This window comes from Ceratotherium simum, chromosome 34, assembly GCF_057802395.1.
Source record: "Ceratotherium simum simum isolate JZ-2026a chromosome 34, ASM5780239v1, whole genome shotgun sequence".
In the NCBI taxonomy this organism is placed as follows: Eukaryota; Metazoa; Chordata; class Mammalia; order Perissodactyla; family Rhinocerotidae; genus Ceratotherium; species Ceratotherium simum.
Genome location: NC_141933.1, coordinates 3,950,040 through 3,964,702, shown reverse-complemented (window position 1 = coordinate 3,964,702; position 14,663 = coordinate 3,950,040). Strand labels below are relative to the sequence as shown.

The 14,663-nt window shown below is 46.8% G+C and overlaps 1 protein-coding gene across 4 annotated transcripts in view; it reads left to right on the top strand.

Moving 5' to 3' along the window:
• PPFIA1 (PPFI scaffold protein A1) overlaps positions 1 to 14,663 on the top strand; it is a 95,428-nt gene that overhangs the window by 58,707 nt on the left and 22,058 nt on the right. For 3 of the 4 annotated variants that reach the window (XR_015549698.1, XM_087422501.1, XM_087422500.1), the window contains exons 14-19: positions 290 to 425; positions 3,437 to 3,660; positions 5,924 to 6,155; positions 11,694 to 11,845; positions 12,866 to 13,038; positions 13,409 to 13,502. Coding sequence is in view for 3 of the 4 variants with exons in the window: in XM_087422501.1 (XP_087278627.1) it covers positions 290 to 425; positions 3,437 to 3,660; positions 5,924 to 6,155; positions 11,694 to 11,845; positions 12,866 to 13,038; positions 13,409 to 13,502 (1,011 nt within the window). In the remaining variant the exon portion in view is untranslated. Of the gene's footprint in view, positions 1 to 289; positions 426 to 3,436; positions 3,661 to 5,923; positions 6,156 to 8,550; positions 8,581 to 11,693; positions 11,846 to 12,865; positions 13,039 to 13,408; positions 13,503 to 14,663 lie in introns of all 4 variants that reach the window. The other variant, XM_087422502.1, reaches the window with a different exon arrangement.

Genomic DNA, 14,663 nt, shown 5'->3' with positions numbered 1-14,663 from the left:
AGCCACCCGCCTGAGGGGGCTCTGAGACGGATTACAGATCCTTCTCCAGAGCCCAGACAGCTGGACTCCGTCCTCTTATCTCCGTGTCGGTGGCGGCGGCATTGGTTTTCCTGAAGGTTTCCCACCTGCAGGGGCCGAAAGACTAAATGCTGGCAGGAGCAAAGAGAGACGTGCCCTCTATGGAGACCTTTTTCTGTGAAGTTATTTTCCAAATTGACAGGTTTTGGCTTGACTAACAAAGTTAGTTCACTTTTCTTATCTAATAACGACCTTTTTTTCCATGTTTCAGCCGACCCCACTTGGGCAGTGTCCCAGATTTCAGGTTCCCTGTGGCAGACGGTCCCACAGACTCCTACAGCGGCAGTGCCGTGTTGCGGCGCCCCCAGAAAGGCCGTCTGGCAGCCCTGCGAGATGAGCCGTCCAAGGCAAGGCCTCGTCCTCGGCCGGCTCGAGTGAGACGCCGGCCTGTGTAAAAGTCTCCTGTTTGTCCTGTGATTGTGAGACTGTTTGGGGGTTCAAATGTTGATAGGTCACGTTCTCTCTTCTCCTCCGCCCATTTTCCCTTTTCTGGCTAAGAGTTTACTTTTAGAGCATGCTTTTTTTTTTTTAAAAGAACAAATTCTGATAAAATACGACCTCTTAAGCATAGCACAATGCTAACTAGTACAGTTTTGAAGTAGTAGTTAAGGGTAAGTGAATACATGCATCCGTCATCTTTTAGTGAAAAGAATTCACATGTGGAAATTTAAATACCTTCATACGTTTGTCTGTTTAACAGCATATATTTTTATATACTTCTCTGTATTTTGAGCACCCATATTCAATGAACACCTGGTTTGGGCCAGGAATGATTATAGACCTATGGCTCCAGCAGTGAATAAAAACAGAAAAGATGCCTGTACCCCCAGCATGCACATTCTAGTGAGGAGAGAGAGCGGTGCCTGAGAAGTAAAATATGGTCTGTGTATTAATTACCTGTCACTGTGGTAACAAGCTGCTATAAAGCTGAGTGACCTAAAACCAGGAATACTTACTCGTTCACGGTTTCTGTGAACTTAGGAGCCTGTTAGGAGGATGATTCTGGCTCAGGTTCTCCTGAGGTTGCAGCCATCAGAATGCTCAGGGGGCTGGAGGGTGCATTTCCAGGCTCACTCGCCTGGCTCTTCCTTGCAAGGTGGACCTCTCCATGGGCTGCTTGAGTGTCCTCACAGCATGGCGGCCGGCTTTCCTCAGAGCTCATTCTGAGAGAGAGCAAGAAGGCCCCAGCTCTTTCGCCCTAGTCTCGGAATCCAGACACCTTCGCTTCCACGGCTCTCTGTTCATCAGTGAGTGATCAAGTCCTGCCTGTACTCCAGGGGGTGGGGCGTGGAGGAGTATTAGGGAATTTGTGGACGTATCTTTAAACCACCACAGTGTGTCCAATAATAATAAGCAGGGGAAGGAGACCCAGGGTACCCCAAACTGTGGAATGAGGAGGGGAGGATCATGGTAGATGATGTGGCCAGGGAGGTCTCCCCAGGATGGTGACGTTTGAGCTGAGACCCAGGAGGGAAGAGAAGGAACCATCTGGAGATGTTATAAGGACGTGCCAACAAAATGTGCTGATGGGTTGAATATAGATTGTGAGAGAAAGCCGAGTCAGGACCCCGAAGGCTTGGGCTTGAGCAGCTGAAGGCTGGAGGCTGTCTCCTGAGATAAGGAAGACTGCAGGGCAGGGGAGTCTAGGAGTTGAGCCTTGGCCCCGATCAGGTTGACAGCCCTATCCAGTGTCCAGGCAGACGTGTCAGGTAGGCAGTTGGATATTCCAGCTTGGAACCCAGGAGAGAAGTCTCAAGATAAAGATTTAGGGGTCATGAACATACAGTTGGTATTTAAAGGCGTAGGACAAGATAAACTCCCAAGTGGGTACCTGTTGATAGAGATGAGGTTCAAGGATAGAGCCATGGGGCACTCCAAAATCCAGAGGTTGGGAAGATTGAGAAGGGACCCGCAGGAGACTAAGGAGTGAGAAGTGAGGTAAGCGGAAACCCAGAGAGGGTGGGGCCTGGAGCCGAGTGAGTGAGATGCTCAGGGAAGAGGGGAGAACAGCATGCCTGGTCCTGCTGATGGGCCAGATGAGGTGGAGGTGGAGGACGGCAGTGGACTTAGTAATGTGGGGTGCCATGGACCCTAGAGCGGCTCTGCTGGAGGGGAGGTGGTATAGCCTGCTTGCAGCAAGTTCTAGAGACCAGGAGGAAAGGAAGTGGAGACAGAGTAGAGGCGGGTCTGGAGGACTTTTACTCTGATCGGGAACAGAAATGCAGTGGTAGCTGGAAGGAGACATGGCGTATAAGTTCTGTGGTCTCTGTTGTAGTATTTTAACGAGGAACAAGGGAGAAAACATTCTTAGGCTGATGGGAACGAGCCAGTAGAGAATTGATTATCCCGAGAGAGGGAGGAATGGGGGCAGGAGATCCTGGAGTCAGCTGTAGGGGTGGGACTCGTGCCCAGAGGCAGGGCTGGCCTGGGCGGGGGCACAGGTGCCCGGCCACGATCTCGGATCTCAGGAGGGAAGACGGAGTGCGTGGGTACAGGCCCGGGTGACGGGGAGACAAGCCAACGGGGCCTCTAGAGTCCTGTGATTGTTCTGATGCCATGTCAGTGAAATGGGAAGCAGGACCCTGGACTGAGAGTGAGACTGGAAGAGGAAGAGATGGAGGTTTGGAGAGAAGGCTGAAACAGCCACATGGGAGGGGATCACACAGGCCCCACGCGCACACCTTCTCCGTCCGTGTTCTGATTACAAACACTGCACTTCCATCACACAGAAGAGGGTTTGGGCTCAGCACAGAGGTGCCTTTTCTCCATGAGCCACAGTTCTCTAGAAAACATGGTCCACCAGCTCGCTGTTCCTCGGATGCTGAGACAAGCGCATCCCAGGGCTTGCCCTGCTGTCTCTCGTTCTGCTGCCCCTTTCTGCTTTTGTCCGTGCTTGTTTGTACTGGCCTCGGAGGAGGGAAGGTTGGGAAACGCCAGTGAGTTATGTGTTTCTTGATAACACCAGTACAATGGTGTGGCAACTGAGGTGACCCCAGCTGCTGTGGATCGAATGAATTTTTTTTACTTCCCATTAGCATGGCTGACTGTGCCACGATGTCTTGTTTTAATTTTCAGTTTTCGTTTCTGACGCGGTCATCTCACCACTGTGAATAAGGTCCTAGAAATGCCTCGTGTCCACAGTAAGACATGAACGTTACCAGGCAGTCTAAGTAATAGGTTATCCTCCATTATTGCCTGCTTAATACGTGTCGGCAGCTTACAAGCATGACCCATTTTTCCAAAATCTTTTGAGCTTCCATTGAAATATTTTGTCAGTTTCTGATAGGTTTATGTTAAGTTGCTGTAACTGTGGTGGTGATTTTCCATCTTTGCTGAGGTTTGGTTTTCTTGTTTACAGGTACAGACTCTTAATGAACAGGATTGGGAACGTGCCCAGCAAGCTAGTGTCCTGGCAAATGTAGCGCAGGCCTTCGAGAGTGATGTTGACGTGTCTGATGGTGAAGACGACAGGGATACGATCTTCAGCTCAGCTGGTCTCTTGTCACCCAGTGGGCAGGCAGATGCCCAGACGCTGGCCATGATGCTTCAGGAGCAGCTAGATGCCATCAACAAGGAGATCAGGTACGCGGGATTGTACACAGCACCACAGGAACATGAGTGTCTCTCAGGATTGTCTTCCACTTAGAAAAGTCTGGAACAGATACTGTGAACGTATTCTAAATGATCCATAGTAATAAAACTTACTTCAGTTTTGTTTGAAGAATTTTAAGTTCTGAGATTGCCCTCAACTATGAAGTTGAGTTAATCAGGGCGTTCTCTCCATAACTGTGGCATCGGCACACTCGTGTAAAATCGTGCGGAAGGGTGAAAGGTGTTCAGTCCGTTCCCCACAAAGCTGACGACACAGCTAGAGAGCACTGCAGGGAGCTCAGTGTCAACCTGTGACGCTCTCTGGACCCTAGGCCAGGTTCCGGAGACGGCCGGGGTGCAGAGAGCTGAGAACGCATCAGAGGAGGCCTCCTGCTCCAGAGTGCAGAGGGAAGATGTGGCGTGGGGCAGGGCACCACAGAGAGTTGGGAGGAGATGACTGGCCTGGCGCCCATATGGGTGAGAAGCAGGGTTCCTTTCATGGCGGTGCCAGAGGGCAGATGACTCATCAGGAGAAATGCCAGAGCTCAGTCCACTGGCAAGCGGAGGTGAAGTGTGCGGGAGGGAGGGAGAGCCACTTACCACCCCTTCCAGCCTGAGGGTCCCCGGACTGTGAGCCCCGAGAGGGGCCAGGGAGCTGGCGAGGCATCCGCCTGCTGCTCGTGCATCCTCCAGCAGTGAGGAGGGCCCTCTGTGTGTCTCTTAGAGCCTCACATTTTCAGGTGTGTGTCACACAGCCACCTGCGACAGAAAAGCTGAGGTTTTCAGATTGGCAAATTCCCATTCATACTTGCGTTTTGCTATGTTAAATTTATATAACGTGAAAATTGGTTCATTGTAAGGTAGTGGTCAAGGGATGTGTGTTTGAATCTTCTTAATCTCATCAATATTTTAAAGTTGTTTTCTTTAGAAACCTCTTTTAGCAGTTATAATAGTAAATTTACAAAATAGTGGGCTGACGTGGGCTTGAATCCAAAGCTTGGCCCCTGCAGTGGTGACGGGCCTTAGGCCTGGGGAGCAGCAGCGTGACCAGGTGCCCTGCGTCTGCCCCATGTCAGGCCTGATGCACCCCCATCTGGGCCTGGAGCCACACGAAAACCAGCTGTGTACCAGTGACCCTGCAGTGGGTCTGGGTAGAGTTGCTGTCCACATTTTGTTGTTGTAAAGTTAACACAGACAGAAGTGCCCCTTCCTGCCTGCAGAGAGCCGGAGGGAGAGAAGAAAGGTGAGCAGAATAAGATCAAAAAGAGCGCTAGGCTCTGAAGGAGAAAGGAGGCTGTGCCGCCTGCAGTTTTGACTTTATAAACTGGCCTTTCGTGTGCTGTGTTTCAACACGGAGGAGCTCTGAAAGGTTGTCTTTCCCCATCCCTATGGGAAATATGAAAGGATTATAAATGTCAGCTTTTATTTTTTACAGTGTATTGCTAAGTAAAACATTTTTCTTCAAGCGGCAAGTTGACCTGATCTGAATGGTAAATTCTATGCACTGACTTGTTATTAATAACAAAAAAATACTTTCAGGGTATATAAGTAGAACTTTGAACTGGAAAAGTTACTGCAAGGTTACTACTAATTTAATATTAGAACAATGATTTGCATGGTCAGATATTAAAACTGCTGTTTGTTCATCCGCTGTACGTTAGGAGAGAAGAGCTTTAGTCTTGAATTCCAAATTAATGCAGCGTGGTTGACAGGAACTCAGAAATTCAGATGAGGCTGGTGGAGAATTCTATCAAATAATGCTTTTGTTCAAATTAACCTTTAAAAAAATCATTTTCATCTAGTCTACAGGCTTAAGTGTTTAGAAACTCCTAATTGCTTTGTGCATTGATTTTTTGCTTAAATCAGAGTTCCCAGTTTCCAGTTGAAAAAATTGATAGATAAATATGCAGCTGTGCTCTGAGAAGAGGGCATGTCAGAGCTGTAAAATTCAAATGTCTCATCGTGCAGTAAGAGAGTTGCCAGCCAGCCCCCTTCAGACTTGTAGTGTACATAAGTAAAATAAAACATGAGTGGTCAGAAACGACTTTACAAGACTCAGTGGAAGATTTACTTTGTGTTGTTCTAAAACTGAGTGTGTTAAAAGAGAGAAAAAGTAGAACATTTTTGCCGAAGTGTTAATTGTTTGAGCAACCATTATTGGAGTTAACTTACAGTACAAGCACAGATTTTTTTATCCAAACGCACTAATCTGTTTGCTAATAAAGGAAGGGTGATCTGTTTTATTTTTTTTTAGGTTGATACAAGAAGAAAAGGAAAACACAGAGCAGCGGGCGGAGGAGATTGAGAGTCGAGTTGGCAGTGGAAGTTTAGACAATCTTGGTCGTTTTAGATCAATGAGCTCCATTCCCCCCTATCCTGCTTCCTCGCTTGCTGGCTCCTCTCCTCCAAACAGCGGCCGGTCCACCCCACGAAGGATTCCGCACAGTCCAGCTCGGGAAGTGGACAGACTAGGTATCATGACTCTAGTAAGTATTTGTTGTTTCTCCCCTCACCCCCAGCACACCTGATTTAAGTCTTGGACACCAGGAATGTGCTTTTTTTGTTTTAACGCAGAAGAAAATCAGGTACATTTGTTATGCTCAGAGGTTCAAGAGTTTTAAAAGCAGCTAGTATTTAATCATTCAATAGCACAGAGACAAATTAATTTTAATATTTGGATGACCAGTTGAGCATATCATCCTGAACTCATGAGAAGTTGTGTTTGTAACTTTGGGCATGGGCAGCTGTGCTGGGTACAGCAGCGAGAAGGGGGAATATTTTTGTTTTCTAGGAGTAGGCACTTTCACAAAAGTAAATATAGCAGCCATCACAGCATGTAGGAAAATGTGCAGAGTCACGGCTGTCCTTTATGTCAGGGATGACTGACTGGAGGGTACAGGACATGCAGTCCAAAAAAAACGAAACAAAAGCTAAATCGGTCCTCTTAATACTGCCCTCGGCGAGGCGCTGAACAGCAGGTCTGCACGTGACCCCAGGACCATGTCAGTTAAAGCCGTGTTGCTTCTTGGATTCCCAGGGAGGCAGACGGGCTGCTTTACTGTTCAGCATCTAGAAGTGCAGGGACCTTATGATTTTTGGTGACAACGTGCAGCTCTAAAGAATATTTTATGACTTCCTCATGTACTTAGTTTAGGTTTTGTGAGTGCATGAAATTGTGTTGACGACATTCTGCTTTCTCACTGCACTTCTATTATCATTTCTTCTCTTACCATCCATTTTCGTTTTTAGTTGCATTGTTAGCCAGCATATAATTAAATCAACCACAGATCATTTTAGTGGCATATGAAGTGGTGACTAGTCCATTTTGCAGTGTTTTGATGTACTATTTTTATAATTTACATCGTTAGCTAATTAGCTAATATTTTAAACTCTCTGACCATTTCATGTGTGGTTTCATGCTTATTTCCTTTCAGAGAATTTGTAAAAACAGTTCTGTTTTTTTTTTCCCTTGTTTTTATAGTTCTGTATGCTGGCTGACAGTGTGTCTGCTTCCTTGTTTGGTTTTGATGTCCTGTATCATCCTTTTGTTTGTTTTATCACTGTTAATCCAGACCTCAGCCCCTACCCCCGCCCCCCGGGCTGTGGTGTGTTGATCCAGCTGCCCTCCCCTCTCCTCCCCGGGCTGTGACACCGTCTCCACACTGTGCTCAGGGAACAGCCACGGTGTGATCCGTAGCGTGTCTGTGGTCGATTGGGGCTCGTTAGTGGGGTTTCTGCTTTATCTTCATTTCTCATTAAAGAGTGTTTTTTTCCCTCAGTAGCAATAATTTTTTATTAGCGTTTCACTGTATAATAGATGTGGATACAGGCATGATATAGATGGATCAGCGTGTTTCTACTCACACTATGTAGGATATGTGTAATTCATCAATGTTTTTTATATAAAGAAATAATCCACTAAGTGTAGAATTATTGGAAAATTGACACAAGCATGCTTTTTTGTTTTGATGCTTGTATTCAAGACTAAATCTCTTGGGCCGGCCCTGTGGCTTGGTGGTTAAGTGCGCGCGCTGCGATGCTGGCGGCCCGGGTTCGGATCCCGGGTGCGCATCGAGGCACCACTTCTCTGTCCATCCTGAGGCCGAGTCCCACATACAGCAACTAGAAGGGTGTGCAGCTGTGACATACAACTATCTACTGGGGCTTTGGGGGCAAAAAATAAATAAAATCTTTAAAAAAAAAAAAAAAAAAAAAGACTAAATCTCATCAACTTATTGAACATGCACAATTAATGCCTTTAATAAACTTTTTTAAATTAAAATATTTTATAGGAATCATAGAATGTAAAGATTCCACCTGCTATTATGCTAGCTTTTATTCCTACCTATTTTCACAGGGTACCCTGCTTTAATCAATAAATTTATTTTTGAGAAATTTTAAATCAAATTCTGGGTAAGAATTTTATATTAACGACCAACAGGTGATTAACTGATTGTAAGTTTGTTCAGTTTTATAGTAGGTCTTGCAGTAACTTCCTCATCGATTAGATTGATATTTTAAAGTATAAAGTGTGTTTCGTTAGGGGAAGACTAAGATATGGAGAAGTTTGGCTTAGAATAGACAACTGTTAGGGCCCTTTGTTAAATAGAATGCCATATTTTAATAAATCGTGTAATAGAATTTTATCTCCCTGAGTAATAATTTTTAGTGTTTCTCTAGTAAATCTTGAATAACTTACTATTTAAATTTTGTGGTGAAAAAATGTTCTATTTCAAGTTACATTGTCTCTAAATCTTATCTCACTTATATGTGTCCTGTCATTCTCTTTTTAATATATTTGCTGTACTGATCCTTGAATTTTTAACTTCAGAGTATGCAGTAAATCTGGTTTCTCTTCATTTCTTTGCATGCGTCTGTCAGCCTAGTGATTTAAGGAAACATCGTAGAAAGGTAAAATATTTAGTAACTTAACATGCCTTTGTTTCTCTGTGAAGTATTGAAGAGTACCTGTCATTTTCCATGAATGAACACTGTGAGGCTGTGTCTTGATGAATCATTGATGTTTTAATGGATGTGTTGACACTCACCCGGCACGTCACAAATGACGATTGTTCTCTGGGAGATGGGTCACAGGTGGTTTGCATAGAACACTGGGACAATCATAAGGATTTGCCTTTCTCCCACTTATTTGCCTTCTAATGATTGCATGCTTATTTATAATACATATAGCATTTTTAAAAATGAGAAATTATTGATATAGAGCCACAGATTTTAGTTTTGGGAAAAACTAGTTTTAACAAGCATGGCTAGCGGCATTAGTAAGCTCTTACTGTATGCCAGGCACTGTGCAGAGTGCTTTATGCCTCTGTTACCTCATCCTCATGCACATCCCTGTTGTTATTGGGGTTACAGGTTACAAGTATACAGGTTACTGTTGTTATCCCATGTACAGATATGGTAACGGAGGCTCAGAGAGGTCACACACTGTGCCCAAAGTCGCATAGTCGGGAACACGGCAGTTCGGATTGGTCTGTTTTCAAAACCTGGATGTAGCCACTTCCCCAGCTGTCCTGCCTTCTCTGCAGATTCTCTTATCTCCTTGCAGCATTCTTGACAGTGGGACGTCAGGGCCTCTTCTCCTTACAGATAATTGTGAATTGGGCCTCCCTATGCTTGGAGAAAGTACATGCATTAAGGAACAGATCTGTTGACCAAAATGTGTTCCTCGTAACCTTTATGCTCTCGTGCATAGTCTGCGCCCCCACCCGAAACCTGCCTGATCCTGCACTCCCGGGACGCCCTTCGGATGCTCAGGCAGCCGTCCTCTAACCTCACCACTTAATGCACCTGAGCCCTCCACTGCGCAGAGCAGCGTGGCGATTCAGTGAAACTCGGGTTCACTGATTGGTTTGTGACCTGGGTGTGCTGCTCGCTCTCTTTGCGCCTTGGTTTGCTCTCCTGTTTAAGTGAAGACAATGATAGAATCAGGCTCCTCGGGGTGGCCGCAGACTGTGGCTGTCTGTGTACCGTCCATAAGGAGATAAGGAGCCTACACCAGCAACGAGGTGCAGAGCACACCCTTCAGTCGTGCTGACTTGTATTTTCCTTGGTAGCAAGACTTTCTCAATGGCGGAAGAAGCTTGTTGATTCACGTCCATGCCTGACAGCCCGATCCTGTTGCCCGTGGTAACGTTGAGCTCGCTGCCTGGCTCCTCTGAGGGCCTTGTTGGGAGGATGAAACCAGGTGTATGTGCAGAGTGCCAGGCATGGTGCAGACACAGCCAACCTGGGCCGAGCACTGGCGCCCTCTTCCTCCTCCACATCATTGGCATATGCCGAGATGACTTCCCACCTCATGGAGCTTCCCATTCTAGTCAAGTCTGAAAGAGCATGTAGGCACAAGTGTGGCGGGCTCCAGTCCTGGGTGGGGTGCACCTCACGATAGGAGTGCAGAGAGAGAGAGCTGGCCGGGCTGGGGTGAGCCCGACTCCTCCTTAGGAGAGGCTCGCCATGTTGACTGGGCTTTGAACTAGGGCCCGTCCTTACTCACGAGCTACCACTACACCACTGGGCTGGCCCAGGATTGTTGTTTTTTGTTTTTTATACGTGATTGTTTTAACCTGAATTTGAAATCTGTCCCTGTTAAGTTTTATATGGATAGTTCCTAGCCATTTATAGCCTTTGGTTATCTAATGGCTGTAATTAGAAATTGGTAGAGGACGCAGAATTTATCCAGCTACGGCTTAAAGTGATGTCTTAAATGAGTACAGCTCCACTTTGCACCGAGCCCCTGTGGGGCTGCAGTGGATGGATATTCTTTACACAATACTGTTAAAAAGGCACAAGTAAGGGGCTGGCCCAGTGGCGTAGTGCTTGAGTTTGTGCGCCCCACTTCGGCAGCCAGGGGTTCACGGGTTCAGATCCTGGGTGCGGACCTACGCGCTGTCTGTCAGGCCATGCTGTGGCAGGCGTCCCACATATAAGGTGGAGGAGTATGGGCACAGATGTTAGCCCAGGGCCAGTCTTCCTCAGGAAAAAGAGGAGGATTGGGCAACAGATGTTAGCTCAGGGTTAATCTTCCTCACCAAAAAAAAAAGCACAAGTTGGCTGATGAAGTCTTATTGTTTATGCAAACATCTACCATGCACGTTTCAAGAAATCCAGCCCTGCCTTAACCGCAGAACCAAATTTATCAGTAAGACCTGCCAGGACCCTGATGGGGTTAATCACTTCCCCCGCTCTTTCCCATGCTGAGATTCCCTTACAGACAGAAAAACTGGCAGTCTGAAAGAGATCATCTCTTAATGAAAACCTAGGATTACTTTAGCAAACCCATATTGAACAAATTGCTTTTAAACCACATATGAGAACTTCAGTTTATAGCACCAATCTAAACGTTATTGAGAAATACAAGACAGACACGTGTTTGGGGTGGAGGATGTAGATCCCTTTTCACTTCTCCACTTGTTGTTGTATAGGTTCCAGTAGTTTCATCACTGCTAAAAATGATACTGGATCATGGTACAAGCTATTTCTTCTTTTCTCCCCAAACAGAAGGGTCTGGACAGTTTTGCCCGAGAGGTGTCTATCCTAGCTAGTGTTTCTTTTGAATGCATCAGGAGGTCGACACTTTCTTCCTCAGCTCCTCGTGGGGGAGAGTGAATGCCATCCAAGCTTTGTAATGAGGAGATTGCGGGCGTGGTTCAGATCTCTGTGCCCTTCGGTGGCTGGCCTTGTGGTGGCCTAGGATCCTAGGGAGGGCAGACCCTCGGGCTGCCAGGAGGCTCAGGAGGAGGAGCGTCCGTGTGTCCTGCTGAGGTCTCCCCACTCATTCTGGTGCTCGCAGGCTTAGAGTCGGGCTCTGCTCCACGGTTCTGCTTCTTATGAACAGGACAGTCCTTTAACATGGCATTAGGCTAAAACAAGGCTATTTGTGCTTGGCAGAAAGCAGAGCTAATGGATTTCCAAATAAGTTTATGCTTATAGTTTAAAGCCTGTCTGTGTGGTTTTTTTTTGGTCACAGTCAATTGTTAACTAATTTTACACTTATCTCAACCCCTCAGTTGCCAGCTTCCCGAGAAGAGGTACGAGATGACAAGACAACAATAAAATGTGAAACCTCCCCCCCTTCCTCCCCGAGGTCCCTTCGATTGGACAGGCTGCACAAAGGAGCATTGCATACGGTCAGCCACGAGGACATCAGGGACATAAGAAAGTAAGGAACGGGCCAATTCGGTACCCATAACCCCATCTAGAAACAGACTTGTCTTTTACTTTTCTCCTTTAGGAAATCTGTTAACCTTTTTGGGGAAAAAAAAAAAAGTCAGAACAATGATTTTAAAGAAATACCGGTTAGTTCGGTTGAGTTTATTTAAATGATGTTCTTGGGCTGTCTGCCGCTGCTCTGGGAGCTGAAGTGAGAGCCAGCAGAAGATGAATGTCTGTTTGGGCAAAGTCGGTTTAGAAAGAAAGGAGTTCAATGATACCAGCAATTTTAGAAAAACTCTTTCCTCAGATTCTACAAATTGACTACTTTGAGAAGTTTCTTTCTGTTCTTGGTGGAGCGTTTGCCAAGCACATGACGTGTTCCTGGCAGTTACTTCTCCAGGAGAGTCAGTGCCTCTTGGACGCGCTCTCCTGCCTGTTGAGAGTTCCGCCTCAGCCTCACCCGTTCCCTGAGTGCTTCCCTGCAGGAGACCATTAGAACTGTTTTGTTACTAATATGCTCCTCTTTCAGACTACCTCGTATCGAGTTCTGTTCTGTCCCAGGCAGTCCTCAATGGAGGGCACACACGTTCGTCCTCACAGCCACTCCGCAGCTAGTTACCGTTGCTCTCATTTCACGGCCAGGGCTAGTCCACTCAGGGAGGCCGCTGGAGCAGCTGAGAGGATGGAACTCCAGTGTTTGTGGGAGCATCTTCACTAGCTGAGAGGTGACCCTGAGGTGGGGTCAGTGGTGCTCTCTGCATTCGATGGTTTGGAGAGAAAGCCTTTCTTGAAAGGAGAGCTCCACATCAGTGTCAGCGTGTCAGAAACAGTTCTCTGTTGCAGTGTCACCGGGAGCCTTCGTGTCTCACGCAGAATGCGTTTCCGAAGATCTGCGTGGAAGGGACTTGAAATGCTTGTTGTGTAGTTTGAAGAACGAGTGTTAAAAATGTGGAGTATTCTAGTTCACGTGAATGGAACATTTTGTTGTGACGAGGGCACTTATTAAACGTCATTTCTGTCCCTGAAGCTCAACAGGCTCGCAGGACGGCCCCGTGAGCAACCCCAGCAGTAGCAACAGTAGCCAGGACTCGCTCCACAAAGCCCCCAAGAAGAAGGGCATCAAGTCCTCTATCGGCCGCTTGTTTGGCAAGAAAGAAAAGGGCCGACCTGGACACCCCGGCAAGGAATCGTTAGGACCAGGTGGGTGGCTTCCAGCACAGGTCGTAACCACTAGGAGTGGAGTGGGGGCACTGCCCCTGTGTGCCTCCCTTGCCCCCAGTCGTTCCCACGTGTGTCTGTCGTCCGAGCTGCTGTTGTCCAGGAGCAACAGCTCGGGAGGCACGCGGTCTCCCCGGGGCTGGACGTTCGTCAGCCCCGGATAACTTAGCTGCTAACGCATGTAAAGGGTTTCCTGTCCCCCGAGCGTTTGTGTGTGGTTGTCTGGTCAGAGACTGAGCCTCTAGAATTGTTCTCATTCTGCCTGCAAATACCCTTCCACCTGTTCATGGAAACACCTCACTTGGCTGTGTTGCTTTTCTCTCACTATGTCAACCTCTCTGCCTCCTCATAGCTGGTGTTTCAGAGACAGAAAACTCATCTCAGGATGCCTTGGGACTCAGCAAATTGGGAGGACAGGCTGAAAAAAATCGTAAACTTCAAAAGAAGTAAGCTTTTTATTGTTTGTCCATCTTACTGCACAGTTTTCAGTTATACCTGATTTCTAACAATTACTTAGTAAATGTCATATCCAGCTATGTATATTATCTTCTGAAGGGTGAACCTGAAGCCTTTATTAGACTCTCCTTCCTGAAGGACTGAGAGCCTCTGTTGATGGAATGTTGAAAGGACTCACACAAGATGGATTCCAGTCCACCTTGGAAAGTTCTCTGACGAGGACACACCGTGGTTCAGAGTCAGCCTCCGTCAGAGCATTGGGATCTGAGTCCTGGCTCCTGCACACATTACTTTGGGGTGTGGGAAGGTCATCTAGCATTGCTGTGCTTCAGTTTTCTCATCTGTAAAATGGGAAGAATAGCAGTACATACCTCATGTGGCTTTTATGATATGCATACATATCTACATAAATATGCATAAAGCTCTCTAAGCAGTGCCAGCAGTTGTAAACTGTATCTCACTGTATGTATAACTACAGCCACTGCAGTGACTTGACCGCCAGCATTCAAAGTTTGCTGTTGGTACTCTGATCTGTCAGGAAATATTCGCTATGTTGCCCTTTATTTCTCCTCCAGTAGATTTTGTATTTTTATCTTAAATAGACTTGTCAATTTTGTAGTCTATTAAGTTTTGATTCTGATTTGTCTTGATTCTGAAAATAAGTGGTAATAGTGGGAATAGTTTACTACAATGGAACGCAGGCGATGTGATGCCCCAGGGTGAGGGCACAAAGGAAGTTTGTGTACATGTTTCCCCAGGTCTCCTCTGATCCAGAACAGGTTGTGTTGACCGTATGCAACACCAGAGTTACATAGATGGATGAGGTAGGCTGAGACAGTGTCCTAGTGAACTGACAACTTAAAAGTGAAACTGAATGCCCTTCTTCAACAGAAGAGGCGTTTAGTAGTCTAAGGGGTAAGCGCTGAACTTGAGAATGGGGAAGACGGTGGAGAGCCGGTACTAAGATGGTGATACTGGGCCTCGAGACCGGCTGACGCTCGGTGGGTTCTGTGCTAAATCTGACGACAAGAAAAGTCATCTGGCCACTCTCAAGCACCCTGAGAGCCCCACGGTGGTGTGGCGCCTGGGCTACAGGCACGGCCCCCAGGACCTCACTGGGGTCCAGGGGCCTTTAGCCCCTCGAGTTGCCG